Source organism: Myotis davidii, unplaced genomic scaffold (assembly GCF_000327345.1).
Source record: "Myotis davidii unplaced genomic scaffold, ASM32734v1 scaffold164, whole genome shotgun sequence".
NCBI classification, from domain to species: Eukaryota; Metazoa; Chordata; class Mammalia; order Chiroptera; family Vespertilionidae; genus Myotis; species Myotis davidii.
The window spans coordinates 2,316,482-2,334,086 of NW_006296417.1; the positions used below are offsets into that span (position 1 = coordinate 2,316,482).

Below are 17,605 nucleotides of genomic sequence, written 5' to 3' on the forward strand. Positions count from 1 at the left end.
CCTCACGAACACCCCTGCCAGCCGGGTCACCCCACGCAGCCTGCTGCTGCTGATCGGTCATTTGGTTGCCCCTCACTAACCCCCCTGCCAGGCCAGGTCACCCCACGCAGCCTGTTTGGTCATCCATTCAGTTGTGATGGTCATTTAGGCTTTTATATAGATAAATTAGAAGGAAAAGGAGATAGAATCATCAATGATAAGAGAGAATCATAGATCGGCTGCCTCCTGCACGCTCCTTACTGGGGGATCAAACCCACAACCCGGGCATGTGCCCTGCCTGACCGGGGATCAAACCGTGACCTCCTGGCTCATAGGTCGATGCTCAGCCACTGAGCCACACCGGCCGGGCCCAAGGACTCTTTCTTACACTCTAATTGTTCACGTTTTCAGTGCCATCGTGTCTTCTGGGGCAGTGCCTTCATTTACCTCCCCGAGGATGTTAGTGATGTTGTGGAAAGCCTCCTGCTGCCGGCACTGCCCGTTCCCTCCAGCTCCCCAGGCTCTGCCAGGCCGATGCCCCGCTGCCGTGTCTGCTGGTCCTGAGCTGTTTATTCAGACTTAGGCATCGGGCACCAGAAAGTGAATGAGATCTTGCTTTGTGCGCATGGATGGGGCTTGTCAACTACCCAGCTCCACTAAGGCCAGTGTGGCTCAGTGGTTGAGCATCGACCTGTGAACCTGTTTGATTCCCAGTCCAGGCACAAGCCTGGGTTGTGGGCTTGATCCCCAGCGGGAGACTTGCAGGAGGCAGCTGATCCATCATTCTCTCTCATCATTGATGTTTCTCTCTCTCCCTTTCCCATCCTCTCTGACATCAATGAAAAAATATTTTAAAAAATAAGTTTGATTTCATTGTGAGACCCCCTTAAATGTCAATAACTCGCTGTCTTTTTTGAGGCATTGTTTCTCCAGACAGGGTTCTCTAACCTCCTGCGGGGGGCGGTGTGAGGCGAGATGGGCGTGGGCTGGCGGGCAGGTGGGCGGGCAGTGTTATTCCTGGTTTCTGTCGTTCCAGAAGCAGGAAGAAGGGGTGCAGCTTCATGCTGTACCCCACCCGTCCTCTGAGCCGTTCAGGTTCAATTTCTGTGGGACTGAACTGCTGGCTCCGGTGGGAGGGGGCGAGGTGATGGCTGCCTGGGAGACCTGTTGCAGCCGGACTCTCGCCCCGGACTTCTGGGCACCCCATCCCTGCAGACACTGGGCTCCCACGGCAGATCCGGCTTCCTGTATACATTCCCCTGCAGTCCCGCTGGCCCAGTCTTCAGTAGCTCCCTCCTCTCTGGCAAGCTTCCTCCTTCGATTTCTTATCTTCCAAAACGCCATTGAAGTCTCTTATTTCCTCCTGTCTCTCCTCTTCCTTCTGTTTGTGCACAAATATTTGCTTAATTTCTTCAGATTGAAGAGGGAAGGCAAAGACCGGTGCTCAGCTGTCTGTGTTCAACTGGAAATCACTGTGACGTTTTCCAGAAAGTTTACAAGGTGTTTGCAGAAACGGGCCTCTCTGTGCAAGGCGAGCGATCACTGCGAGTGTGTGGGCCACTGCCTAGTGCCACTTCCCCCGTCAGGCGTTTGTCAGGGCTTGGAACCAGCCTGACGGCAGATCCGGCTTCCTGTATACATTCCCCTGCAGTCCCGCTGGCCCAGTCTTCAGTAGCTCCCTCCTCTCTGGCAAGCTTCCTCCTTCGATTTCTTATCTTCCAAAACGCCATTGAAGTCTCTTATTTCCTCCTGTCTCTCCTCTTCCTTCTGTTTGTGCACAAATATTTGCTTAATTTCTTCAGATTGAAGAGGGAAGGCAAAGACCGGTGCTCAGCTGTCTGTGTTCAACTGGAAATCACTGTGCCGTTTTCCAGGAAGTTTACAAGGTGTTTGCGGAAACGGGCCTCTCTGTACAAGGCGAGCGATCACTTCGAGTGTGTGGGCCACTGCTTAGTGCCACTTTCCTGTCAGGCGTTTGTCAGGGCTTGGAACCAGCCTGCCTGTGCCAGGGGGAGGGAGGGGGGGATTCTGGGTCCCCGTGTGCATGTCGCCGTCGCCATTTAGTTCTGCCTCATTGGCGCCTCACCTCGCGCTTGATGAGGAGCCTTCCCCTCATCACCTTGAGGGCGATGTAATGGGCTCCGCAGCGGAAATATTGTTCGAGCCGCCAAACCGCATCCCAGCAGGCGCTTTGTCTTGGGACCATGTGTCTTGCAGAGCAGCCATTTAACACGCGGGTGGCACGAAGCCACAGAGTCGCAGCTAATTCACTTTACGGGGCTTTTACTTCTATCTATGGGACAGTCGCACCGGCAAACAGAATCATGGCTCCACCCCGCCATGATTGAGCCCTGCATTCAATGTCTTTGTCAGCCTGTGTTTGTAAATAGCCTTACCTCCTGGGTTTCTCCTGGGGTCAGAAAAGGGAGGCGTTGGGGTGATGGAGACGCACGCGGTGTTCTCTGAAGCCATCAGGAGTGTGCATCCTGCAAGAGCGGGACAGGGGCCCAGGGGCCTGTGGGTAATGGTGATGGAGCCTAATTACTGTCACCCGTACAAGCTGGTTCCGACTAGACCCAGGCGCACACCGGGTTGTCTGCCCACGGACTGGGCACAGCGGGTGGCAGGGCCCAGTGCAAATTGTCCTACTCCTTAGGCACCGGGGGGCACATAGCAGAGGCGCTCAGCCCCCAAGGCCCTCGCCGAGGTCCTAGATCTCAGGTGTGCAGGGCACTCACAGGAGAACTTTTAATCCAGGCGCCCGGCTGCAGCCCAGACCCCTGGACTCAGACTCTTTGGGGTGGGACCCGGCCCGGGCAGTTCTTCAAGTTCCTAAAGGGAGAAGGGGCAGCGTGCAAACTTCTGCTAGGTCTTTTTTAAAAAAAAAAAAAAAATCCTACTGTTGCTACATAAGCAAAGAAACTTATTATTTCAAACTAATCTGGGTTTGGGGAAAGTGAACATAATTTACGTTGTAGTCATTTCGGTTCACTGGTTTATTTATGGTGTGATTTGGCGTATTTTTCTCTCATGAAGGAGAGGCAGAGTTTGGTCCTCTGAATTCAGAATCCAGGCATCTGGGAATGTCCTTCCCGTGGGTTTTGGGCCTTTGGAAAATGTGGGAGCAAAAATAGTGAGAGGGCGCGTGGGCAAGGCCGGGCCCTGCCCCCTGGCGTCACCAGCCCTGGTCTCTCCGCCTGCAGGTCCCGTGGCTGTCATCAGCGGGGAGGAGGACTCGGCCAGCCCGCTGCACCACATCAACCACGGCATCACCACGCCCTCGTCGCTGGACGCTGGGCCCGACACGGTGGTCATCGGCATGACCCGCATCCCGGTCATCGAGAACCCCCAGTACTTCCGTCAGGGGCACAACTGCCACAACCCCGACACATGTGAGTACTGGGGTGCAATGCTGTCCCTTCGGGGGTGGGGGAGATAGGCCATGAGGCTGGGGTTCTGGAACCTTCTGGGATGACCTGCTACCTCCTCACCTCCCCTTCTCTAAGAGGCCCTCCCTGTTTGTCTCAAAACCTGAAGAGTAGCCTGGCCCGGAGGACGGCACAGGCAGAGCCCCGGGAGCAGCCGGAGGCAGGACCCAGCCCCTCAGGAAAGTGCTCCCAGTGAGGCAGGAGGTGCAGACCGGCCGGGCTTCTCTGTAGACCTGGCCTGTGCCCCGACTCTGCCCTGCCTTCAGCCCCTGAGGTGGGCAGACCCGCCACCCCAGCCTCCATGGGAGGGAGTGAAGGGCGCCAAGCACCATTTGAATGGGGACATATTGGCAGCTGCCCCTCCAGTGCCCGCAGTGCCCACTCCCTGAGGGTCCCATGGCCACGGCGCTAGGACCCCCATGTCCCTACGCCCCTGCAGGGTCTCACTCAGGTCAGGGCTCAGGCCCCTGCTCCATTCTGGCCTCTCCCCCTCTGTTGGTCCCAGCTCCTTACTCTGTATTTCTGCTGGAGCCTCTCCCACTCTCAGGGCCTCTGGCTTGGCCGTTCAGCCAGCAGCTGTTCCCCTGGCCGGGTCCCCAGGTTCAGTCCACCTAGCAACTGCAGTGCACCCTCCTCTCCCGCGCTCCTGCCCCCCAATGTCAGCCACTTCCCAAGGGAGCACAGGCCCTGGAGACTGCCTCAGAGCTGGAAGGGACAGAGATGGGCCAGGGTAAGGCCTCCTGGGAGGACAGGAAAACCGAGGTTCTGGCGGGCTGTGGGCTCCCCTGCTCTGCCCCAGGCTTCTGCCGTTGGCTGTCAATCTCACCTGGTGCTAGGGCCGGCCTGGGAGCGGGTGCCTGGTCTCCCTCCTCCGTCCAAGCTCTCTGTTGGGCCCCACTCTTTGTAGCTCCCAGAGCTGTCGCTGCTCCCCTGTCCGTCTTACAGCGGAGCGGGCACTTGGCTTCCCCATCGGCTCTGCTTCTGCTCTTCTGACTTCAGCGAGAGCATCACGGGTGGGAGGACTGGGCTTGAGTCAGGACGGGGCTCTCGTTCCCCCGTGGGTGTCCTCCAGCATCGGGGTTTGTCGGAGCCCCTGTCAGCGTGGTTAGAGGAAGGACCTGGGTTCCGGGCAGGGGAGGAAAGACCCGTGATTCAGATGCAGAGGGGGGCACTCAGTGCACAGGCCACTTGCTCAGGTCAGGTTCGCCCTGGCCGGCCCCGGGTGTGGCCCAAGGAAGGCCTTCTGTGGTTGTACCATGGGACACCCGTCTCGGTTGACGTCGTTGCGTTTTCTAGAATGGCATTGCAGGCGTTGTGTGTGGAGGCTGCACTTGATTCTCGCTATTCGCAGTAGTTATGTTCCATAATGTCCCCGTGAGCACTGCCTTAGGCCCGCGGAGCCATTGCTCCTCGAGGAAATGCGGGGTCAGGTTCCTGCCAGCCCCTGGCCCCCGCAGAGTCCTCGGCTGGTCAGGACCCGGCCTGCTTCGTGCACGCTTCCGCTCGAAGACTTCTTATTTAACAGGTACTGTTGCGTCACTAACATTGCCCTCAGGGTCAGCTTCCCTAACGCAGGAGTCCTACCTAACACCCCTATTCGCTCCGTAAGGCACCCCAGCTTCTTGCTCTCAGGAACATAGCCAGCATTTAGACTCTGTGCACGTGGGACACACATAGAAGGTTTATTTGGTCTCAGCTGGTTTTGTGTGTGTGTGTGTGGGGGGTGAGTCAAACATTTAGCCCCCTCCCCCTTGCCTGTTTGTGAATGACCGTGACCATGACAATGCTGCCAATGTTGGCTTGGGGTTACACATGCATTTTAGGGAGCATGACACAGACCCAGGGATGCTGAGGATGGACTCTGTCCTTCCGTGGACGCTCTGGGCTCTCCTCTGGGTCAAGTCTGTGCTCGTGTGAGCGCCCGATACCCGGCTGTCGGCACAGTGGCCCAGCGGGGTGCATCTGCCTCGTGGGAAAGAAGTCTCAGTGACAGCGGAGACCCCGGGGGGAGTGTGGGATTTGCGTGTCCTGTGATGTCAGGCCCCTGCACCCAGGCAAGGGTGTTCGCCGAGGCACCCGTGGGAGGAAGGCCTTCGGGTGTGGGATGCCAGGGGCCCTCAAGGACCCGACAGGTCAGGCCTTGTGTGAAGGACGGGCCGTGGCGACCGGGGCAGCAGGCGCTGGCAGACCTGAGGGGACAGGGAACAAGTAGTACCTCCTGGAAACATGGGAGGCGGCTCCCGGTTGTCAGACCCCTGCCGTCAGGGAAAGGGCTCTTCCCAGCGAGGCGGCACGTTTGTCCCGTTTGTCCCGTCAGTAGACAGCGGATGGCCCTTACTGGTTTTCAGAAAATGTGTGGCAACGACAGACCCTGCGCGACGCCATGCCAGCGGTGCAGCTGCTCCTCCCTCCGCATGGCCGGGCTGCCTCGGGTGGGCTGGGGGCACTGCCCTCCCTCCCCGAGACGTGCAGGCCTCTGATGTCAGAGGCTCCATCCATCCAGGGAAGTGACTGCGAGACCCTCCGCATGCGGGCTGCCTCGGGTGGGCTGGGGGCACTGCCCTCCCTCCCCGAGACGCGCAGGCCTCTGATGTCAGAGGCCCCATCCGTCCAGGGAAGTGACTGCGAGACACCGCGCCGTCTGCGATGAGGCGCTGTCATAAACGATGAAGCCGCACGCGCCTTGGCGATGAGTACGCAGAGGGCATCTCCGACGCTCAGTTCGGCCAGGGGCCACTCGGCCAGGGGACACAGGAAGCAGGACTAAGGGTGGGGAGGTGCCTGTATTGCAGGTCCCTCTGGGGTCCCCGGGCTCTCTCATCGGACCCCTTCCTCATCTATTATGATTGGTGTTTACAGGGGACGGGCTTGGGGTTTGGCTGACGTGGGTAAAGGGGGACAGTTGGTAACTCAGCTTACTGTGGTGACCCCTTTGTAGGGTAAACAAATACCGAATTGTTACGTGTATACCTGATACTAATATAGTGCCGCAATACCAATTTTATCTCACTAAAAAACAGCAAAAACGAACAGTGTCATGTGGGAAGAAATCGCAAGGGCATAGAGCTGCCTGACTTGAGGCCCCACTTCCGCACGCCCCTGGGGAAGGATTTAGCACCAGAGCGCTTTCCATTCCCTGCACGTGTGTTTATCACTGTGGTGGGACCTCCCTGGATGGGATGCTGCTCCTCTGCTGGCGCCTCACTGCCTATCTGTCTTCAGTCGGGGCCGCAGCATTTTTCGTAGCATGTCAGGGCTGCCGGGGTATTGAGAGATCGCCTCGTACACTCCCTTATCAGATGCCTGGTCCCCTCGCCCTCATCCCAGCAAGGGCTCTGCGTTCGACACTGTCTTTTCTCCGTGTATCCAGCCTTCCCAGGCGCTCTGAGGGCCGAGCGAAGGTGCTCCTGTCGGGGCACGTACCCAGAATCCAAGGCCAGCGAGCCCCCTCACTGTTATTTAAAGCCCCTGGTTCTCAGAAGCATCTGGAAATGGATCCATCTCTCCTTGTCACACAGCCAGTTTGGGGACAGATCCTACGGAATCAGACACCCAGGGCGGTCTAGATGGGTCACTGGGGAGAATTCGAGGTGTGTGTAGCAACGTTGGGCCCGTGGCTACCTTTGTCCGCCTTGTGGCCGCCCTGGGGCTGCCATAGCTGTGTGGTGCGGGGCTGGAACGCAGGCTGCTGTCAGCGGTCATGCTTCAGCCCTTCCCCAGGCCCCTGAGAAGGCTCCTTGGTCTTGAGGTTCTCTGTTCATCTCCTTTTCCAAAATCCCCTACCTCAGAAGACAGGTTTGCCTCTCCATGAGAGAGCAGAGGCCCTCTGGGAGCTAACCCGTCTTCTCCTTCTCTCCCTCCCTGTCCCCAAGTCAGGATTCCCACCTGCACTCACAGGTTGTCTGTCTCCGCCTTCCCAGGCTCAGCCATCTCAGCCTCTGCCTCCCTCTGATCCCTCCCCTTCCTCAAGTGTGTGCAGACAGGGACCTCTCCCCGTCCTGCCTGCCCTCCCTCCCCTCCCCTCCAGGTACCGTCTGCCTCCTGCTCACCACTAACCTCTCCAAGCTCCCGTCCTGCAGCCCCGTTCTCGTTCCATCCCCCCAGGAACCCACAAGTGCTCCATCCTTGTTCTCTTTGTGAAAGGTGACCGCACCCCTTTGAGTCTCTTCTCTTTGGTCACCCCAATTGTGCTGGCTTCTCTCCCTTTCATCTCGTCAATAAATACGAAGGGCTAGTGTCCGGCCTTCTTTAGGCTCTGAAAACAAGGCCTTCTTTAGACGAGGACAAGAGCACAGAGCAGGAAATGCGTGGTCCCTGCCCTGAGGGGCTCACTGCCCACTGCAGCTGATGTCCGAGATACAAAGGGCGACCCTCTGCTCCCTGGTGCGCTCAGGGAGTTTGACGTCTGCTGAGGAGTCACCGTAGCTTCTTTCCAGATCTCCAAGCCCCTCTCCAGCCCCTCTTCCCGCCCTGCAGAGCCCACACCCTTTCCTTCCTCTCTCCGCCCTCTGCTCCATCCCACACCTGGCTCACAGCCAGCCTCTTCCTGGGCCCATGCCCAGGCACCGACGACTCCCTCCCGGGAACCCGCGCCGCAGGGTAAAGGCATGCTCTCCTCTTGAATGACTTTGAGTCACATCTCAGATGTGTGTGCGTCTTGTCTCCCAAACCTGACTTTACGCGCATTCCGAGTGAGTGGCTCTTGTGGGTCCCTTACTCCTCCGGCTCTATTGCAGCTGCTTGAGGGCCTGGCTTCACCCCCTTTCCCCAGGGCAGGTGCGTGATGCGTCCCCTAACACACCCGCCTGCAGGGCCAGGACTCACACAGAGATCCCCAGCAGAACTGCTTGGTCCGTGGGCTGTGTCCCTTCCTGAAAGGAACGAGTGGCTGTCCCCTCCTCCCTGGCCTGGTTGGCCACGGAGCTGCCTTTTCTGGAAGAGCTGCTGCCACGGCCAGTCCCCAGCTGTGGTGGGAACGCAGCCTTTTGTGCGTAATGCAGCATTAATAGCGCATCGGCATGATATAGATTTCTGTCATCTTTGCTAACAAATATCGCTGATGGCGGGGTAATGATGGGTGTTTATTCCCAGCCACTTAGTTTAGCATAATGGACTTGCAGATGAAATATAGAAAATGGGCTCTTCGTCTGGGCGGCTGGGCCCTGCTGCCGCCGCTACAGGGTGAACCTTTCTAGGTGTTTCTCCGCAGGAGTCCTGGGGGCCCTGCCTGGCGGGAGGAAGGGATCTGGGGCCAGGCCGGGCTGGGAGCTCCCCCTCTGAGGATGTAGCTGCACAGCGGGGGCTGGCCTCGCAGGGCAGCTGTTTGCTCTGTCAGTGGAGTTAGGACAGACTTGGTTCCCTGTGACGCGGAGCATAGGAACGAGGTGGGGTGGATGGATCTAGTGCACCCCATCCTTCGTCCTGCTGCTTGGATCTTGCCGTCCCCATCAGGGGGCCTGTAGGTCGAATCCTGGTGAGGGTAACGGTGATGGTTTGCCTTTGCCTTCTTCACAGGTTGGGTATCTCCAGGCCTCGCTTGCTAGGCAGCCTCTCGTGCAACATTCCCATGAACATAAACTCTGCTGGCTCCCCTGGGGTGTTGCTTCAGTGCTGTTTTTAGATCCAGTTAGAAGAGTAGCAGACCCCTGAGCACCCCGTGATGCTAGACTGGGTGAGCCAAGGAGGAAAGGATGACGTAGACACACCCCCAGTTTCCTTTGGTCTAGAAAGAGCCAACAGTGCCAGGATGGGATGTCTTAGAACCAGGGCAGTGAGTCCTGGGCCCGTGTGCTTGAGCTCGTCCTGAGGGCCGCAGCCCCTACAGATGACCTTCTACGCTGACTTCCCAGCCCCCGATCGAGGCATCATCCAAGCATGGCATTTTGTCATTGTTTTCCCTTTCCCAGGAAGAAGAAAAACAATCAAATGATGCCATTTCCCCCAAATTATCTGAAAACGCTATTCATCCTTGAGCATGCACTTTGGAGCTGTAACCAGCTAGTCCAAAGGGGGCTGACTCATGTCCGTCTCCCTGAGCCAAGCAGCCTGCCTTCCTTCCCATTGGACACCGTGACCTCACCTGCTCTGTGCTTCCTGCCATAGCCACACGCTCAGAGTTCGCTGCATACAGTCATGCTAATTCAGTCATTAGGTATAATCATGCTCACTGTAAATTCACAGTGATTGGCTTAAAGACGTTCTTCAGGGATACGTGTGTGCTTCTTGGTGGAGGAGGTGAAAAGTGATGGGGTCCCCAGCCAGCCTGGAGTGATGTCATTTCTGGGTGGATCATGAATCCAGGGGAGGTGGCACCTGATGGTGGAAAGGAAGTGTGGGAGGGTCCAGCGTGTCCTGCCCAGAGCCCTAGAAGCAGGACTGCTCCTCATCGTGGCTCATTGTGGCCACCATCTTGTCTTCAAAGAGTGGGAGCATTCGCTCCTCAAGATCTGCTCCAGCTCAAGGTTTCCCAGAGATGCCTCCACTGCTTTCTCCTTCAGCTGCACCTGGGCATCCAGCCTGTGTTTTAAGGGGGATCATTCTGAACTGGCCGAGAAATACACACAGGGGGCCGATGGGAATCACCAGGGGAGCTTTATTGCTAGGCTCTAGTAAGTTTGCTTGGCCCAGCCAGCGTGGCTCAGTGGTTGAGCATCAACCTAGGAACCGGAAGGTTGCAGTTCGATTCCCGGTCAGGGCACATGCACTGGTTACGGGCTCCATCCCCAGTAGGGGGCGTGCAGGAGGCAGCCAATCAGTGATTCTCTCTCATCATTAGAAGTTTGCTTGGACTTAAAGCCAAAATGGGCTCCGTGATGCCTCCCCCAGTCTTGAACTTGGTGAGCACCGACAGGAGATGGGTCTGCAGAGCAGCTGTTGTCTATCCAGTTGCAGGGAGGGAGGACCATGGTCTGCCTCAGCTTTTGCAGATGAAAAGCCCAGGGGCTCCCTGGAATATCACACATGCCAGGGGGTTCCCCTTGTTGGCATTAGCCCTGCCCAGAAGGGAAATAGGATGGTAAGGTGACGGGCTTTGCCCACCTCACCTATCAGAGAAACCACGCGGCTCTCACGGGGAGGAGCCTAGAACACAGGGTGAGGGAAGGGCTGGGAGCGCCCAGGTCTCCAAGGAGAGGGATTCCTATTTTATGGGCCGAGGCTACAAGGCAGGACAAAGGAAAAAAGACACCCCCGTCCTTGGAGACGGCAGGGGGTTTGTCAGTGTGGGTCCCTATTAGTATTCTCGTTGCAGAAGCCCTTTTCCAGGGGAAAATGGTCTTCACTTCCATTTCCTGTGGATGAGCACATGAATCACCCTGATGGGAGGTGCGCCCAGGAGGCTGGAGGTTCTTGTTCGCAGTGTGCTGTATTAATGGTCAACAGCGCTTGGACCCAAGCGCCACCCACCTCTGAGCCAAGAAGCCCAGCGTCCAGCTGTTCCCCAGGCTCCCCCAGCTGCTCTAGCACAGGATTCCTTCACTGTGCTCTGAGGGTGGTTCGTAGGTGTTTCTCAAAAATCATGTTCCACGGCCAGATAGGTTTGGGGAAAGCTGGGTTGCATAAGTCTTTTACTCTGGGATTCTGAGGGCCTCTCCTGGCAAAGGTCATTGAAATTTGCAAGAGGGGACTCGGGTCTGCAGCATGTCCCCAATTTCTTGTGCCTGGCTTCTGAGGTGCCTCTGCAGCATCTCCGGACACTGCTGTTCAGGGGACCACATGCGGGCTATTCTAGGATTGGGAGTTCTGGGTTTGTCTCCCTGGCAGACGTTCCCATCCAACAGTGCCCACATGGCACGCACACCTACTTGGCACCCGCACTGTCACATTTCTCCCCAAGCCCCTGGGAGTGGCTGTGTGCCATGGAAATGCCAAACGCAGGGCAGTGACAGGCTTCAGGCTTTCTGGGAGAGCGCGCGGTGCCTTCATGGGGATGGATCAGGGTCTGTCTGTTGTCCGCTGCCCAGAAGCACTTACAGGTGCCTCTCACACTTCCTGAACCCCAACCTGGAGATGCTGCTCACGGCTAGTTCTCCCCTGCGTTCCTCGTCTCCAGGCAGATCTGCCGCTTAAGCTGGAACCTCAGGGAGCTGTTCCGAAGGAGAAACGCACCCTTCAGGATGCGAGATGCTGTCTCCAAACCTCCAAACCGTTGTGTGGAGGGGCGACGCCCCCGTCTTTGGAGAAGGAATGGAGTTGCAGGGCCTGGCTCCAGCTGAGGGGAGCTGGGATTTCTTAGGAAAGAAAGTGAAATGGGTGCGGGTGGTCCCAGCCCGCCAGCTCAGCGGCTGCGTGGCTGTGGGCCAGACAACCACCCTCGTTCAACTGGAGCTTAGGAAATGGGCCGCCACAGCGGCATTTTTTGAGAGGAAGTGGCGCGGGAAGGTGAAGGGCTCTGTCAGCTGTGTAAGTGGCATGCACACGATCATCCTTGTCTTGACAACACTATTTCTGCCACTATCGGGACAACTCCTGGTTCACATACGCTGTTGGGGCAAAGCTTGATGGTGTCAAAAATAGAGGGTTTCAGAGTTTGAAGTTATTTCTGAGAAGATAAGAATCCTTCCCTCCAACGACTTCTTTCTCCCGGCGCTAAGAAATCGCATTTGTCACCCGGATCCCCAGCCAGAGATGCTCTCCGAGTCGCCACGGTAATAGGAGGGCTGTCAGGACATGATGGATGGCGATGAGCAGAGGGCTCAGGCCAATTTCCTTTCGGGTTAATGAGACTGAGAAGCCGTGGGCTCAACGAGGACCTTCATGGTGGGACTGTGGTTTGCTTTTCACCCTGTTTTCCCCTCCCCGTCGTCAGTAAACATTATTTTGTTGAAACTGCAGTGACTCCAGGCTCCCCTGCTCCCCTGTAAACTCGCCAAGCGCCCCGCACTGAGCTGCTTGCGTGTCTGTGCCCATATGGTCCCCGCTGTAGTGAGGCTTTAAATGCCCATCTGCTCGAGTGACTTCCTTTTGGCTCGTTCTCACACGTGACTGCGCAGCCCTCTCATTCCTTCTCAGCCCACTTACCCCCCCCGCCCCCGCGCCTCCAGACAGGAATGGACAGACAGGTCTGTGGGTCTTGTTCATGTCTGTGCACATGTTTGTGTTCATGTTGGTGCACATCAGGTTTTGGACACGGATCGTATCAGTTAGGATCCTTTGGACTGGACGTTCTAGGCCCGCTGGCTTAAGCAAGAAGGAAATGGGTCCTCACATAACTCGGAAACAGCTCGGGCGGCTCCCCAGGAAGCACACCAGGACCCCCGCTTCTGCTTCTCTGTGGTTCTCTTGCCTCGGCCTCTCTGTGTCTTGCTTGGCCACCAGCCTGGCTCCCCTCCTGGTTACAGAATGGCTGCACCAGCCCCAGGCATCACCGCCAAACACTTGGACCAGGGGCAGCATAGAGTTGTCTCTTCTTGTGGGTTGATTGCAATTGAGGAAACCTCCCCCGCCCCCCGCCCCCCAACGGTCTCTCCGTCCTGTCCCATCGGCCAGAATTATGCCACGTGCTTACTCCTAAACCGGTCACCCAGGAAGAAACCGGCCCAGACACCTCCGGCTCATCCAGACCGTCCCCTGGGCATGGGGCCAGGACTCACTTCCTGGGAGGCCTGCGGCTGCTGGAGAGGAGCGATGCCTCCATGGGGTCTGTTAGCAAAGAAGACAGGGAGATGGCTGGGGGAATGACTCCAAGGGGAACACCTGCCCCTGGGAGTCCGCAAGGCCTCGTGGGGCCGACGTGGGGGGAGGAAGATGGGAGCATCGATCTCCTGTGAAATTTACTCCTCGTGTTTCTCCTCTTAGAGAGAGCAAGCTGGTAATTTGTGGTTTTGTCATTGCTGCTCGGCCTGGTAAATCGTCCTGCTAATTTTCCAGGCTGCACTTACACGCCCGAGCAAAGAGACATTTCTTCGTGTGGTTTTAGCTGGATCCGATTATCTCGGTTGAGCGAGCTGTGTGGATTCCGGGCGTGGCTGAGCGGCCCTCTGGGAGCCGAGTTTCTGGAGATAGGTGTTAGCAGGGCTGGTGGACCCGGGTCAGGGGGCGTAGTGAGTAGTGAGGAGAAGGAACAGCCCCTTTCTAGCTCTTCCGTGGCTCCTGTGTAGGCAGCCACCTCACACCCACCCAGGAGGCCAGGCCTGGTGTGCAGGACACAAGCCCTTGGAGCCGAGGTGGCCTCTTTCATGGCCAAGTCTCTCTCTCTCTCTCTCTCTCTTTTTCTTTTCTTTCTTTCTTTCTTTTTTTTTTTTTTTGCCAAGTCTCTTGATCCCCTCCTGGTGGGTGTGGAGCTTAGCTGTGGCCAGCTGGGCCTCCCGCTCGCACTGTGTTAGCTTTGGTCCCCAGGCCGGCAATTGCTGGCGCCGCGGCCACAGTTCACATTGGATTCTGTGGAGTTGGGCGGCCCTAACGCCCCTGGTAATAAAGTGTTGGGACTAAACTCCTAATGGCTCATTGATTGGTTGAGTTATGCTCAGTGCAATTCTGAAAATAGATTGTAAGTATGCGCTTGGGGATTTGTGAGGATTTGTTACTTAGGAGCTGCAACTCAATCGTGACTGGTTTGACAAAGACATCAATATGGTAGCCGGGCTGGGGCCGTGCTGTCCATCTCTCCGAGACCCCTCCCACTCCCTGGGCCGGGACAGCTCCACAGAAGGGAGTGTGGGCCGGTGTGGAAGGTCCCCTTCTTCTGCACAGGCACCCCTTGGCAGGGGCCTTGGGAGGGTCATCCTGATTGACACGGCCATGGCGAACCCCTCAGTATCACTAACGTGGACAGGGACACGCAGAGCCTGGATTCTTCCTTGACAGCCTCTGAGTCAGGACGTGTAGAAGCTGGTTTTTGCTTTTCCTGGGGCATCCGCTCAGGGGAAGAGCCACGGGGACCCCTTCATGGAGGCCTAGGCCCTGTTGGCATACCCAGGCATCCTCTGGTCCACTGGGCATCCTTGAATCCCAGGCCTGAAGAGGGAGCTGTGGGAGGGGCTTCTGGTCTGGGCTGGGTTTCTAATGCTCATGTGTCTTTGGCTCAATGTCAGGTTCACTTGGAGACAATAAAAAAGCCAACCAGGTCCCTCTGTGGGGAGGCAGCCACCGGCAGGTAATACAGAGACCTCCCAACACACCTACGGTATTCACCTGGCTTCTGTATTTCTTTCCCTTTGGCCTATCAGGGACCTGAAATGCCTTCCATTTTGGGGTGCAGGTGGGTGTGAAACCAACGGGAGATGCTGCGAGTCTCCCTGAGGCAGAATGGGAGGCTCGGTGAGACGGCATTTCTGAGGGAAAGTGGTCAGTGGTCCTCTCTCCAGAGCATCTGTTCCCTCCCTCCATGTTCACCTCTGCCTGCGAGGCTGTGTTTCCCGCTGCCCTTCCCTGGGGTCATTCATGCCCAGCCAATTATTAGAAAAAAACAATATTCCAGGGAAGGGAGGAAGTCAAAACAAAACCTGGAAGAAAGGGGAAAAATTACCCTCGGCTCTAATAAAGAAATTACTGACGTGCTACATCACGAGCCGTATTAATTTTTAATGGCTGAGAACCGAGTTGATTTATAATGCATCCTTCTCGGCTGCAGTGCCTGTCCCCAGCTAATAAATAAATGACAGGTCTCCTGTATTAAAAGTATCCGTCATTTTACACCGCCAGGAAGTAAACGGCAAGAGGCAGGGACCAAGAGGCCCCGGGGAGGGGCACGCCCTGCTGGGCCAGGTTGGAGAAGGGGCAGGGCTGGATCTGAAAGGGGGGTCAGCTCAGCCTTCCTCCTCCTCTCAGCGCAGGGACCCGGAATAGCCGCAGCTCTCCTGTGTCCCGGAGAAAGCTCCCGGGAAAGGGAAGGGCATGCTTAGGAGCAGTGAGGGCGAAGATGTAACATCCTGGTCCCTACGCAGACTACATGTCTTCCCCGGGCACTGTAGGTGTCACGTGTTCAGTAGTTGATCTGTGTTAGCGGTGATGTTGGATGCACAAGTCTGGTTCCCCTCTCTCTGCCTCTCAAGAAAAAGAAAATAAAGCCGCCTGCTGTGTCTGGCTCCAAAGTGATACGTGCTCATGGTAGCTGTTGGGAAAGTCCAGAAAAATATGAAGAAGAAAGTGGGGATTACCCCACATGCCACACCCCGTGAGGACTGCTGTGGACATGCTGGCACACTGCCTGCCAGTCTTTTTCTTTGCATAGATACATACACTGAGGGATAACAACACACAGACATGGATATGCCAACACGCATGTAGATATTATGCAAAAAATGAGATCCTATTCTCTATACGGTTTTATCATCTGAATTTGTCACTTCATAAGTCATAGACCTTTGTTAGTCCATATCCTTAGAGTATGCGGCTATTTTTAGTGGCTACGGTTGTGTGGCCAACATGCTCACGGCGCCACTGTAGAGCCGGCAGTCAGTGACCATGCACACCTCCATTCTCCGTCACAGTGGCGGCTCCAGAGTAAACGCAGTGCCCCAAAGAAACGAGGACAAGAGACGAGGACAAGAGCACAGAGCTCATCATTACAGAGCAGCTGCTATGCTGCGGTGTTTGAGCCCGGAGCTGGGAGCTGGGAGAGGAGCAGAGTGGTGTGGCCCCGCCTGAGGGGTTCACCCTCAGGTCCCCGGGGACCCAGGCATAAGGCACAGAGACCCTGCGGCTGAAGGGCCCGGCGTGTGGAGAGCAATGGCTTGTTCTGAGTAGGGCAGCAGAGGATGGGTGTTTGAGCCCCAAAGCTAGAGGAGCTAGATGGCCAGAGGTGGACAGAAAGGGCCTTCTGGGCCACAGGGGAAGTAGCTGGAAGCAGACAGGGGCTTTGGGGGGTCAAGGATGGAGGTCACAGAGAGATTGTACTAGAAAAGGTGAACCAAAGTAGGTGGTTCTCTCTGAACACAGGGACATTTCCTGGCAGACACAGACCCTGTTCCAGACAGGAGTGAGCTCCAGCAGTCCGGGGGAGAGGGAGCAGGGCCTATTGATGCATTACATGGATGAGGTGATCGAAATAATAATTTTGATTTTTTTCATAGAACTTACACTTAAATGTCCTTGTTTACCACACTTGTCAGTGTTGCCAGTTTCTCAGAAGTAGGTAATGACTTGGAAAGCAAAGACACCTTCGAGATCGTACTAGAAAAGGTGAACCGAAGTGGGTGGTTCTCTCCGAACACAGGGACATTTCCTGGCAGACATAGACCCCTGTTCCAGACAGGAGTGAGCTCCAGCAGTCCCCGTGTAAGCCCTTAGCTCAAAGGACGTTCCCTAGGAAAGGAGAGAGCCGGTGAGCGCTGCCAGCAGGTTTGACTCCCTCTGATTTACGTTTATTGTCTTCAGAGGCGAATAAAGATGGAAGTTTGCCTGGGTTTTGAGACCTGCACTCCTGCGCTTCCACACGTGCATTTATTTCGTGATTTGTTGCGTGCATTGCTAAGCACAGGCAGGCCAGTGCCTTTCGCTTCTGAAAAGGAACTAGGAAAGCCTCTGAAGCGGGAGGAGGAGGGAGCAGAGGCCGTGTTCCTGTGAAGAGACTGCGCCTGCGCCCCAGGAGAGGGATGCAAGGCGAGTCCGGGCGTCCCTGGCGGGTTGGAAAGTGGCAACTCGAGATCAAGTCCTTGCCGGCCGTGGTTGTATAGCAGCCAGTTGCAGAATGATCCTCGCTTTTATTTTTGCCTTCAAATCTTGGACCCGAAAGCATTCCAGCAATAGGACTTGGCTACAAGCAAAGTTTTTCCTTTCCTGCTCTTGAATTCTCTTTCACTTAACTTCCTTGTAGGACATTGAATTTTTTAAAATCTTCAAAAATATTTCCCCGGCAATTTACTATTTTTATGTTTAAAAAATTGTGGTTTTTTTATTCCCATCTCTTCATCCCCTCCCCTTTGGCAGCCCTCAAGTTCTCTATATCTATGGGTCTGTTTCTGTTTTGTTTTATTTATGCATTTATTTTTAAATTTAAATTTTTTTTTTTTTTTAGGTTTCACATGAGATCATTCAGAATTTGTCTTTCTTTGTCTGATTCATTTCACGTAGCATAACACCCTCTAGGTCCATTCATGTTGTTCTTTTTTAGATTTCACATGAGATCATTCAGGATTTGCCTTTCTTTGTCTGATTCATTTCACTTAGCATAACACCCTCTAGGTCCATGTGTTGTTACAAAGGGCAGGTTTCCTTTTATAAGGTTGTGTGTGTGTAACGTTCTCTTTATCCATTAATTC

The 17,605-nt window shown here is 55.8% G+C and overlaps 1 protein-coding gene across 2 annotated transcripts in view; it reads left to right on the forward strand.

Annotated features, from left to right (window-relative positions):
• The window catches only part of NTRK3 (neurotrophic tyrosine kinase, receptor, type 3), a 190,140-nt gene that overhangs the window by 149,741 nt on the left and 22,794 nt on the right, over window positions 1-17,605 (forward strand). For both annotated transcript variants that reach the window (XM_006771749.2, XM_006771750.2), the window contains exon 12: window positions 3,183-3,371. In XM_006771749.2, coding sequence (XP_006771812.1) covers window positions 3,183-3,371 — 189 coding nt within the window. The remainder of the gene's footprint in view (window positions 1-3,182; window positions 3,372-17,605) is intronic.